The 13,228-nt window shown below is 30.4% G+C and overlaps 1 protein-coding gene across 1 annotated transcript; it reads left to right on the top strand.

The window, feature by feature from the left end:
* The first annotated feature begins 11,976 nt into the window (after positions 1 to 11,976).
* On the top strand, positions 11,977 to 12,954 carry LOC131078295 (F-box/kelch-repeat protein At1g80440-like). The gene has a single exon (XM_058015957.2). It carries the CDS (start codon positions 11,977 to 11,979, stop codon positions 12,952 to 12,954), a length of 978 nt encoding a protein of 325 aa, XP_057871940.2.
* Positions 12,955 to 13,228: the final 274 nt, after the last annotated feature.

The raw sequence follows: 13,228 nt of genomic DNA, 5'->3' as shown, positions 1-13,228 counted from the left end.
CCCAAAACTGTTTGCAAGATGTCCAAATTCCAATGCTTTTTCCCTATATGCTATTTTATCTCATGAGCTCTGTCTTCTCTACTTACTACTTTATATTTCCATTCTCTATTCTTAGTTATTATCTTTTCTAAATTCTACAAATTTCTCTCTTTTTCACAAAAGCGTCTTCTCTCCCTTCTATTCTCTAATAATAAAACAAACTAATGCTCGTTTAAGAGTCTACCACTAAAATTCAATGCTAAATCTGAGATGATCATAACCAATCTTTTATGACTAGTTGTAATGCTCCTAAATCTCCAATACTTTTCTCTTCTACATTCCATTCTCTAATCCTTTGTTGTATGTGTGTCTTTCTCTTCCAATTCGATGATCTATATATAGTGTTTTCATCTACCTTCTTCCCTATTTTTGGGCCAATTCTCTCATAAAGGTGGACTAATTTATTGGTATCTACATGACACCACACATTGTTTCCCTGTAACATAACAGTCCTGATCGTATTCGAACACTTATGTGTTCACCATGCAAAGTTATTCATTAACTTCTTATGTGACACAACACTACACATGTCATTCAAAGATATTAATATCAGTGATTTTATGTGGGTTGGTAACCCACAACTTTCACCATGTACTACATTGTCCATGGCTTGGTTGATGTGGTGAAAGGAAAACAAAATCTTTAACATGGTTGATATGGAAAGTAAAAAGGGGAGGAGGAGTGTCGGTAGTAATACTGACGCCTCCCTATAAATATGGGGAGTGGTCGATATTATTATCGATCTCCCTCATTTAACATTTATTTTATATTAAATAAACTGTTACCTTGCCTATAACATAATACTTATAATCCGCCACCATTCGGTTAATATACCATTTAATTAAATCACTAGTTATTATCATACATACATACATACATACATACATAATTCTCTAAGTAAGCAAATAAATATATAGCTCACTAAATCACACATATCTGCACAAAAGAATGTGAAATTATATAGTCATTTATTCATTTTTTAAATCATTAAACAAAATACATCTCTTTTAACAATAAAGCATAATATTTCACACTCACTAATGTAATTCAAGTCTAATTCTATAACAAACTCCAATTATATATCAAATGCATGCATAAGTATTCTAAAGTGGTGTGTGAGATTCCGTCTATTCTAGCAAAGTCCATGAGCTAAAAAAACTCTACTTGAACCCTATTCGTGCCTTCATCTGTGTTCACTTGTTCCTGCATTCACTTGCACTCAATTTCTCATTAGCAATGACAATCTCCAATAATAAAAATAATACCGATCATTCAATTGCACTCACAGAAAATAATATAAATTATTTCTTTGCATTTGAATTTCTTTCACTTTATCATCTAATTCCTCTAAAATTTTCTATTTCCATTTCAATTTCATTTCATTTGAAAAAAGTAACCATTAGGGTTTTCTTGCTTTCTGGGTGCCTTGCTTTTCTGGGTGCCTTGCTCTACTTCTCACTAGGGTTTGCTAGTTGTTATGTTAGTTTTCTTTCTGGGTACCTTGCTCTACTTCTCAAAAATTCGATGGGTGTGACCCTATTTTTACTCATTTGTTGTTTTGTAGTTGGTTTGAGGCCTCTAGAGCTATGGGGACTAGTTAGTATGGGCTGGAGGTGGTTGCGTGCTAAGGGTTGGGTATCCTATAAGTGTTTTTCCATAGAGAGCTATGGTCCTTTCCTTTTGTAAAAATATTTGTTAAACCTGTGAAAACCTGAAATGCTGGTAGAGCTGCAAATTACATAATTGCATAAATTGAAAATTAGTAAATTCTGTGAACTAAGTGCTTGATTGACTTAGGAATGAGTACAATATGTAAAGCAGAGAAGAGTCATCTAAAACGGAAACAACCAACTATAAAATAGGCTTTCAAATTTATGTAGATTATAAAAATCCATGCAAGATTGCACAACTAAGAAATAATAATCCTATCTTTTAACAACTAGCAAACTTATCTAAAGGAATATTCTATGCAAAATATTCTACACTAACACCCCATCTTAAGTGTAGCTAGATGAATAAAGAGATATGAGTCCTGGCAACAAAGCCATTATTAAGACACAATTACAAAGATGAATGGAGAAAACTTATTTGTAGAAATCTCCTAACCATTTATTGAAACTAAAAAAAAAAAGTTGCAATTACCAATGAAGAACTACAAATGAATCCACACTACAACAAAATTATATGAGACTCAGAGAAACCACTACACGAGATGAAGTTGTACATATTCTAGACTACTTAAATGGATGCACATACAGGTACATGGTCTCCAAATATAGAAACTGATCACCGGAAGATAGGAAAATATGATTCTATAGAAATGTGCCCAATCTGAAGAACTACAAATATTTCTTTTGGTTCGGATGAAGCCATTGTTAATCCAATGCTCAAATATTATCCCACTAGAAAGTAACTTTGAAAGTAATGGAGGATGCGACTCTGGAATATCATGTAGTTGGGAACCATGCTAGAAAGAATCCCCTGAAGCAAACAAAGTTGCAACACTAGAATCTCATGTAGATTGGAATTTAGAACAAAAGAATACATTTGGTTGCCAATTGGAGGAATAGTGCAGAGCTTGGTGGTTAATTAGCAATTTTCAATATTCTAAGTTTGATTATTTGGGAAGATTAATAAAAGAAACCTAAGAGATCTAGACTAGATGCTTTGAGTAGAAACCCCCATATAAAACTTTATATAAGTTTAATTTTTACAAAGCTTTGAATTTTCCCATTTCTTTATCATGTAGTGCTCGTAAGACATGTACAAATTTTAAAAAAACAACATAGGAAAAAGAAAGAAGCATGGAAAAATTAGCCGAGACTATCTAGAAAGAAAGGTTTACATTTGCCTCCATGGTGGTGATAGCCTTTTTAGAAATTTTCTTGCAAATATAGAGAAGAACTCACTTGTAAAAGAAAATTTGAAATAAAAAATAGATCACACCATCACACGGTATACAAATGAATTTCCACTCATACTAGATTGAGCTCTAATACCATGTAAATATATTTTCTAAACTTGTGAAAACTAGGAATACTGATAGAGTTGCAAATTACATAATTGCATAAATTGAAAAGAAGTAAAAATTGTGAACTAATTGCTTGATTGACTTAGGAATAAGACCAATATATAAAGCAAAGAAGTGTCGTCTAAAATGACAACAACCAACTAGAAAATAGGATTTCAACTTTATGTAAGATTGGAAAAATCCATGCAAGATTGCACAACTAAGCAATCATAATCCTGTATTTGAACAACTAGCAAACTTATCTAAAGAAATATTTTGTGCAGAATATTTTACAATAACACCTTTCCACTCCATTGGTGAGTTTTGTTTTCATCAGGGTGCTACCTTTTTATTGGTGGGTCTCTATTTCAATTCTTGGTGCTCCTCGTCCTTCTTTGCCTCCCCTTGTGGGAAGGTTTTGGACCTCTTTTTCTCCATGTTCCTGGATGTTTGTTGCAAATCCTTTTGAGGTGGGTGCTACTGCATTTGTTGTTGTCATGGATCTTGCTTTGGAGTTTATGCAGGTGGCTTTTGAGGTAGTTTTGATATTTGCTATAGTTTTTGACAGAGATCATTCTACAGACAATGCATCTATCGAGGTGATCTAGTATGGATCTTATGTGGTGATCCAAGCTATGCTATTTGTAGTGGTTTTTGTTTTGATGTGGTTGGTCATTCTTTTATTCTCTCTTTTTATGAACATTTTTGTTCATAGTGGTTCTTCAAGTAAAAGGGGTCTGGATGCCTTTCAAAACCCATTGTGGGGTGTCTCCTCCCTTGACTCCTCTATTCTAGTGCAAGGGGTTTACATTAGTAGTTGGTTTGAGGTTCTCCTAAACCCATTTGTTGTGATTAGGTGATTTTGTTCATTAAGGATCTCTTTCCTGCTAGTTTGATGCTCCAATCAAAAGTATCCTCTTCAAAAAGGAGCTGCATTTTTTAGTTTTTTTTGTTTCTGGTGATCTCACTGCTTGTGAGTTCCTCTTTGGGTGTTTTTTTGACATTTATGTATCTGTAATGGGTCTATCTCATATTTATCTAATCAAAACAATCTTCTTTTTTCGACATAATGTGAAGATCTATCACCAATATTCTCCAAATTAGTAAATTCTCATTTTAGGTTGAGATATGTTATATCTTTATTAATATGCATGATTTATATAAACTAAATATTCATTATAGCTCTCTATATTCACATTTCAATGCTAATAATCATATCCACATGACAAATATTGCCACATTGTTAAAAATGTAATCAAGAGAAAACAAGAAGACAAAATTTTGATCTGAGGAACAATATCATGCTTCAAAAAGGTATTTCAAAATTACATTTACAAGGATGCCAATTACATCCAATAGTTTGGAATTTGAACATAATGGGATCTTGACTATAAGTGCATGATCAAAGTATAAACTATCCTTGTCGAAATAAAATAGCCCAAAATGATCTTTATTGAAATAAAGCAACCCAAAACTATCCTCGTCGATATAAAGTAGCCCAAAACTCTAGAATATATTTATTGAAGATGTATATCTTAGGAGTGGTGTCCGACTTAGATTCATAATCAATATACCATTCAATTACTTCAGGGTATTTTACATGTACAAATACATCATTCTCTAAGTAAATTTGTGCATGAAATCTGGCCCCAATAAAATATGATACCCAATTTGCATATAGATTATTTGCAACATGACAATAAATCCATCCAAAAGGAAAGGGAAGAAACCCATTATAACAAAAGAACAACAAAAAAATCATTATTAAGTCAAAAAATTCAGAGAATTTGTGGTTCTGTTTCCATTTATAATATTAGAAAAAACTTACATGTAATAAGGATTACACTAGTTTGTATCTTTAAGCCAATTTCTATACATTGTGACTTGCATTTGCTTGTCAATTGTGTCAGAATCATCTTTACCCAATAAAATATTACATAGTGATTATGAGATAAATAATAATTTAAAATGGTGATGTCAGTAGAACTTTGAACAACAGATACAAAACCCCTTTGGCCAGTAAAGGAAGTCAAGTGATCCACCCAAAAAATTTTGGATTCAAATATGTGGATTGTATCAGAGTTGATGCCATTGATTTGAATGTATCCTAAACTTGGCTGAACTCAATTGAAGATCCAGAGATGATCACCCTATTTGCCCTACTATCTTTGGTTGTGTGATTAAAGACATGCAACATTTGTTATAGTTAATTTTCATGTAATGGGAGAAGGTGATCCACACTCCACTAGGGTTGGCAAATTAGAGGCTCACAACATACTGGAATGACACTTCTTACAAATCCAATAGCACACTTTGACAGAAGATGCTATAGTCTATAGTTGGAGAATTGACATTTTGTACCATTAGATCCTTTGCACAAGCACCTTGAAGTCCCTACCTAGGGCATTGGACCTGCTTGCACCATCATAAAAAATAATATTAGATTTTAAATCATATCTAGAGGGAAAAGGCCCAAGCACAACATGTAAGCTATTTATTTTCCTCGGCATAAAACTAATGGAGAGATCTGTGCTTTTTAGAATAAGGTGAGAGAGGGTAGAGACGAGATGAGCTAGATTATTTAAAAAGATTTAGCAAATGTTTTAGAAATTTTTTCCTAACCTTTTTCAAACAATCAAATCAAGAAAAACCATGATAATCTTTAAGAAAGGATTATGTTGATAAAAAAAAAGCATATATATTCATTGGTCAAAACTATTTTTGAATTAGATTGTGTGATAATTTTTTCATCAATGTTTTGAATCATTTCCATAATCCATAATCTAAGAATAAATTATAAAAGAATAAAAATTATAAAATCATAATACATAATAATCATCAAGAACAGACTTTTTTCATCCAGAAAAACCACATCTATTCTTTAGTCATAACTATATCTAAGTTAGATTGTTATCTTTAGAAATTTGTGAGAACCAATTGTATGACTATGGTCATGCACTACTGACTCTGTAATAAGAAACCTAGGCTGAGTCCGTAATAAAAAATCTAGGAATATTAAACAATCTATTCTCCAAAAAACCAGTAAAATCCTTTATCTAAACAATCTATTCTCCAAAAAAATAATAAAATCCTTTATCTTTAAAAAAAACTCTCTTCATCCTAGAAACATGTCTATTCATGTGAAATATAAATTTTACATGAATGAAAATGATAAATCTACCATTTTTTCATAAAACCCAAATCATAGAAAATAAATATACGCAAAGCTAAGAAAATGTTTTTTTCCTCCTTAGAGAACATTTTACTATATTATTCTATTCTACCATGCCACATACCATTTCTCATTAGTAATGATCTCACAAAAGAAAGAGTTTTGTTCGTTAAGAAATTTGTTACCACCATTTGCATGACCATAATCATGCATTTTGGATGTAGCAATAGTAAATCCAACATTCCAACAATGAAGAGATTCACCACCAACCACATTTTCAACCTAAAAAATAAAAATGAAAATAAAAAATAAGTATATAATTAGACAATCAATAGATATATAAAGAATGAAGAAGGTCTTGATTTGATAAATTTTGACATAACAATAAATAAAAAAAGATAAAAAAGAGTACACCGTTGTTATTTGTATCTTTCAAAATATTTTGAGTAATGAATTATTTTTGGTATTATTTTTATTTGGAAATAATTTAAATAGAAATATACATTGTTTGGTATCTTTTAGTACATTGTATATGACACTCGTCTAGTTCTTTTTGGTTTCACTGTTGAGGCCTGCCTCCCCTAAACTCATCTGTATAAACATCTTTTTTGGTCTCTCCATTTATAATATAAAAAGAAAGTTGAAAGCATAAAAATTTATCACAAAATTTGAAGGCATCTTTTTCTATTTTCTTTCAAAATATTTGAAGCAATGCATTTTTTTTTTATAATTTTTTTATTTGGAAATAATTTAAATAGAAATATAGATTGTTATGCACAGATATATATTTCAAAGTTGAAAGCATAAAAATATATGCTCATTAATGATAATCTACTTAGTAATATATAAGAAATAAATTAAAATTTAAAAATATTAAAATCTCAATATATATGAATATCAATTAATTCATAATTATATTTAAGTAAATGACATTAAGTTTTTCTTTTTGAATATAATACTCAAGTAATAATAAATGAAATTATAAAATTTTATATTATATTTTAGATAAATAAATTATATTAAAATTATCTAATAAAATATTACATGATTTTAATTTTAAAAAAAATTTATTTAATGAATAATGACACAACCAAAAGTACTAAATTTATAAAAGTTAAAAATTATATAAATGATTCAGTTTAAATTCAAATGTTTAGAAGAGCTACTCCAAGCTTTATAAATAAATAAATAATTACACTTGATAGTTAAACATACCTTAGTGTAATGTTTTTAATTAGATTATAAATAATTAAATAATTACACCTGAGAGTTAAACATACCTTAGTGCAATGTTTTTAATTAGATCATCAAAAGATTGATGAGGGGAAAGTATTCCAATAGTCCCAACCTCCATTAAAACACTGCTAAAACTCACCTGGTCAACTTGTTACATGATGAGATTATTTATAGCACAATAAACCAGCAGTAATAAACACACGTAGACTGCTGCGGTGTAAAGATTTGCAGAATTATAATGACGAGTTATAAATTACATTTGCCACTTATAAATCTGAGAGACAAGTATTATACTGTCTGCCACGCGTATTTGTCCAATAAATACATTTGAAAGAGAGTTTCTATACATTTGTAAACTATAATATTAACAATGAATGGTGGTTCGAGTCTATGTTGATGCTATTCATACGGTTGGTGACAAGGCATTGTCAAAACTTCTAGGTAATACCTAGAAATGACCAACGGTTACTTAGACAATGAGACGAGTATCCATTTTCTAGGTAATAGATACCTACTTTTTAAGAAATGAGCAACGGCTACTTAGACAATGAGTACTTCTATGATAAATAATAGATACCCATTTTCCAAAACTATTTATTTGAAAAAAAAAACCTAAGATTTCCTTTTTCCACTTTAACGTTAAGATAATCCATTCCCTACCACACCAACTCCTTGGCTAATGTTTCCTCCCCATGTACTTTAGTCTTTATTTTTATTTTGTAATTTTAAATATAAATTAAGATTTCAAATAGGTATTTTGTATTTTTCTTTAAATTAGGTTGCCATGTTATTATTTAAATTAGGGTTTATAGATTTGGAATTTTTTGTGCATCTCAACAACTAGAAAATAAATTAATTTTTTATGCAAATGGAATAAAAATAAAATATTTGAATTGGGTTTTATTTTTATGTTAAATTTTCATGCACATAAATCAGTTTCCTCAACATACTTTCATAAAGCTATACATTAAACAGTATGTAATGAAAGATCTTAGAATTAAATACAGTGAAAAGAAATTTTGAGAGTATAATTAGGTTTGTACAATGATTCCTACCATTATATAAATAAATTTTCTCAATAATTTCTTTAATTAATAATCATACTTCAAGATCCTAGAATGAGCCATGCCTAGATTTAGTTTAACTACTTAACCATGCATAATGGTGGCATGCCAAATGAAGAATATAATTCTAACGTAAAGAAAATGTTCATATTATAAATAATTATAGTTCAAGATCCTAGCATGATCCACTTGATCCTATTATGATTATATTTCTCATAGTTATATGGTACCCATGGTTATTATCTAGCACACACCTAATGGTTATTATCTAGCACACACCTAATTCCCCTTCTCTTTGGCCTACACTTACATTCCATAAGACATCTAGTTTACAAAATTATAACACAATGAGTCATACTCAATCATTGATGGATACATTCTACATAATATTATATGTAATCATTTTAAGATTGTATCCTATAAGGAATATTGTTAACATATAGTTATTTATTCTTTGAAATGGATGGCTAAAGGATATAAAATTATCTAAATAGCTAATTATTACATTTTTAATGTAATATTAATTTTCTTCTTGCATGTACTTGATATTATATTATTTATCATCTTAAAATAATCCACTAGAACATATTAATTATGATTTAGTGCATACATCTAAACTCTCCATGGAGAGATACTTTGAGGAATCCATGAAAGAAACTCATCCTTTCGCATTTAAATCATAATATTGACATGTAAAAATGAAAAATAAATAAATGTTCTTATTAGAAGAATTTACTAAAATCTTAGACAACCTAAAAGTAGATCATTACATTTCTTATATCAATCCTTACATACAATGAATATGAGCCTGCTTATATAGGCAAGCAAGGAGAAACAATATAATATTCCACATGAGGTGAGGTGAATCACCCATTGAAGTAAACTTAAGTAAAGTGTAATAATATCCAAGATGAATAGTTATTTACACCAATAGATAATTATAAATTTCTATAATGTATGTTGTATCAGCATGATTGCAATGTTTGATCAAACATATATGTGGATGAGTATAAATTTCTATAATGTATGTTGTATATGTAGAGAGATAACATGATTGCAATGTTTGATCATAAAAATAAGAGACAACATATATGTAGATACTCATCCATTTACCCATTAATATGCAATTTAAGAACTTAGAATGTTATTAAATTTAACCAACCTTAAAAAGTGGCACCTAAGCATACCAACCAATAAAATAGGAAAAAGTAAAACCTTTCCCATAACCACATAGCCCACAAACCTAATAATCGTCCTCATTATAGAATGATGAGGAAAAAATATGATTAGAATATAGGGTGTGCATATATATACACGCACATACATATGTAATGTATGTATTTATATACATATATATGTGTGTCACGTGTTATGTTTTTCTAGTATATTTACTTTGTAAGAAATTTTTTCTTCCATTGGTATGTTACAAGTATTTTGATTTAATATGTTTATTTTGTGTTCTAGTTTGGGAGATTGATTATTAATTGTATTTCTGAAAAATGTTACTATCTAAGTTTTTTTATTATGTTTATAAATGTTTATAGTGTTTATGATATGCCATTTTAATTGGAATGAAAAATATTTTGAGTAATAATGAATCTATTGTTATGTTTAGTCACAAAATATTTTTTTTTTTCTAATATGTAATATTATCTTGAATGTTGACTAATTAGACATGAAGAAATCAACCTTTCCTTTTCACAAAACCCCTATGATAAGTTTTCTTCCATAACTTGAACCTTTCAATAAAATTTTAGCTAGTATTTGTAGGAAGAAAACATTATTACATCAAGTAATAGACCTTGTAAATGAAGAATATGGAATCTAAATCTTCAACGTAGGATAAAGATGTTAACATAATTGAATTTAATTTGGAACAAAAAGTACCATTTTAAACATTTTGTTTTAAATTAAAAGTTACAAATTTAAATTTTAAAAATAGTTGGTATTAGAATATTAGTAAGATAGACTTCATTTCATAATTCATATTTCTTTAAAAATATTATTTTAAAGAATATTTTTTAAATTTAAATTTAAAAAATTAATTATTAAAAATAGTCTCATTATGTATTTCATAAATTTATATAAAAGTTTGCATATACCTAATAGGCTATTGATGCAAAACGATTGAAGAATATTTTCACTTTGCAATTACTTGCAAGGAGAAACGAAGCTAATATCAAACTAATTGGAGTTGTGCGTAGAACATTGAAGCTAATATCAGATTAATTAGAGTTGTGCGTAGAACATTGAGGGAAAATAATAAATGAATGAATACTTAAGTAGAACATATAATCGCAAAACAATGGGAAAATTTTAAGGGAGGTCAAGGGTTTAAGTTTTGATGACCCAAATAAAAAATACCTCTAAAAGTGGTGGTCTAAGAATTAAAATTAAGGTATTATATTTGAATTGCGGTGAGGATTATAGATTACCCATCGTAATTACAATCTCCTAAACTTCTATGGTATGCTACTGTAAACAAGAAGGTGTCCTTTTTAATGTTTGACAGAGAATAGAGAAAGAGCTAGAGCAAGAACAAAGTCTTGATAAATAGACAGATCTTACATACTAATAGTAGACTGTTGGACTGAGTATTAGAGAGATCAAATCCATACCAAATTCTATTAGGAATAAACATATCATAAGTGAAGATGACCATAATAAAGTCTAACCCACTATGGCTTCCATGCATCAGATCTAACGCGGTTGAGCTACAAATAACACACTAAAAATGTAGGGGCCAAAAATTCTGAAAGCGTCTGGAACATCTCTCAAAGGTGTCAGTGGTCAGATCATCGAATCTGACCACCAATAATCCATGAAATCTGATCATCAAAGGTGTGTGGGCATCACTTGCTCCAATAGTCCAATATCATCACCAATTGAAAATGTCATTGATAAAGACACTTCTAGTCATGATTTAAAGGATACATCTGATCAGAATTTGGAAGAAAATGGTAGCCAGTATCTGCCTGTAAATGAACTCGAGGAAGCAGCTGGAACTGTTTCATCTTAAGAGCTCACTCCAAAATATGAGATTGAAGAGGTCGAGCAAGAAAATACCCTGTTGGCCAATGAAAATACCCTGTTGGCTATACGCTCTGCAAGTAAACCGCTCAGCTTTATTTTAAATAGTTTGTAACAAAAAGAAATATTTCGTTTACATACATAAAGTCTTATTTAAAAAAATTACGGTTAATTTAGTTTCTATTATTAGGGCTTTCCCAAACGGCGTGGCCTTTAAATCTCGAGAAGCTTTTGCAAGTATAAAGCAACGTCTACAGTTTAAAAAATTATATTATTCCTTATAAATTGCGGCTCAGTTAAAACTTTTTATCATGCGAAACTAGATCTCATGATCTTATGCTTCACCACTAGAAACTCTAGCCAATCTAACTAAGCTAACTAAACCCCAGCTCACTTCATACCTTATCTAACAATAAAAGTTGATAATGAATTTTTTGGAGGAACTCCCTGAACAAATATTTCTAGATATCTTACTAAGAGTGCCATACAAATCTCAGTCAAACATTAAGCAGTTATTGAAAGCTGCCAAAGAAAAGATGGAATGTCCTGATTTTTATCAAGATAGAATTAAATTTGGGCTGGCTAAGAAATATATATGTTTGCTCTTGTCCGATCGGACGTCTTCTCAGTACAATGCTAGGATATCTATATACGATCCTGTTGATCAGTCATGTAAACTGCTCTCTCGTATTCCCGCAAACGCAAACACAACCGTTTATAAGATTATGAATGTAAATCATAAGATTGTTGTGCTGGCTTTTGAACGTTTGGCTTTTGGACGTTTCTATGCTACTCCAATCTTTTTGATATATGATTTATTATCTAGTACATGGAAGTATGGTGCAAAGTTTCCTAGCTTTAGACCTAATATCAAGGGGTTTTCATGCTGTGCCTCACCAGATGGAACGATTTACATTGCAGGAGCTCGAGATCGTGAAGCAGCAGTTTATAAAGTAGACGAAGACAAATGGGAGCTCCTTCCTGAAATGCACCAAGAAATGGGCAGTTGTAGGGGTGTTTTTATTGAAGGAATGTTTTATGTCATTGGTTTTGGTAATAATGGATGTCAAAGATTTGATCCCAGCACAAGAGTATGGACAACAATAATAAATATGTCTATGCCTCATTCATGCTCCATTGTTCTGTATGCGTTTGGACAATTAATTGCGTATGGAGGTGGTGGAATAAAGCAATATGATTGGCAAGGAAATGTATGGAGAGAATTGGACACTAAGAAACCTTTTCATGCCACAGTGTGGTGTGATCGAATTTTCTTCTGCACATCAATTTGTACTCCTGGGCATCTGCAATTTTATGTTTATAAACCTGGAGCAGCTTCTTCTGAGAGGTTGATTTCTTTTGACGACGAAGAAATGCGTTTCGAATCTATTGACACAATATAGGTTTAATATTACTATTTCAAACCTTCCTCTGTTCATCAACTTCAGATACCATTTCTTTTTCCTCAGATTGGCCCTCTTCCAACGCCTAAACAAAACTCTTTTATGCATTCTTTTCCACGTTTTCTCTTTATCATTTCCAGTACAGCTAGGTCGCCTTCCTGTTGGCCACATACAACATTTCTAACCCAACTCTGAAAAGCAAATTAAGTTTCCCTTTGCAATTTCTTTATTCGTTACCAGACCTTGGCACAACTCTATCTCTATGTGCAGCAAT

Source organism: Cryptomeria japonica, chromosome 7, assembly GCF_030272615.1.
Source record: "Cryptomeria japonica chromosome 7, Sugi_1.0, whole genome shotgun sequence".
NCBI lineage: Eukaryota > Viridiplantae > Streptophyta > Pinopsida > Cupressales > Cupressaceae > Cryptomeria > Cryptomeria japonica.
This window is presented reverse-complemented; position numbering and strand designations above follow the sequence as displayed.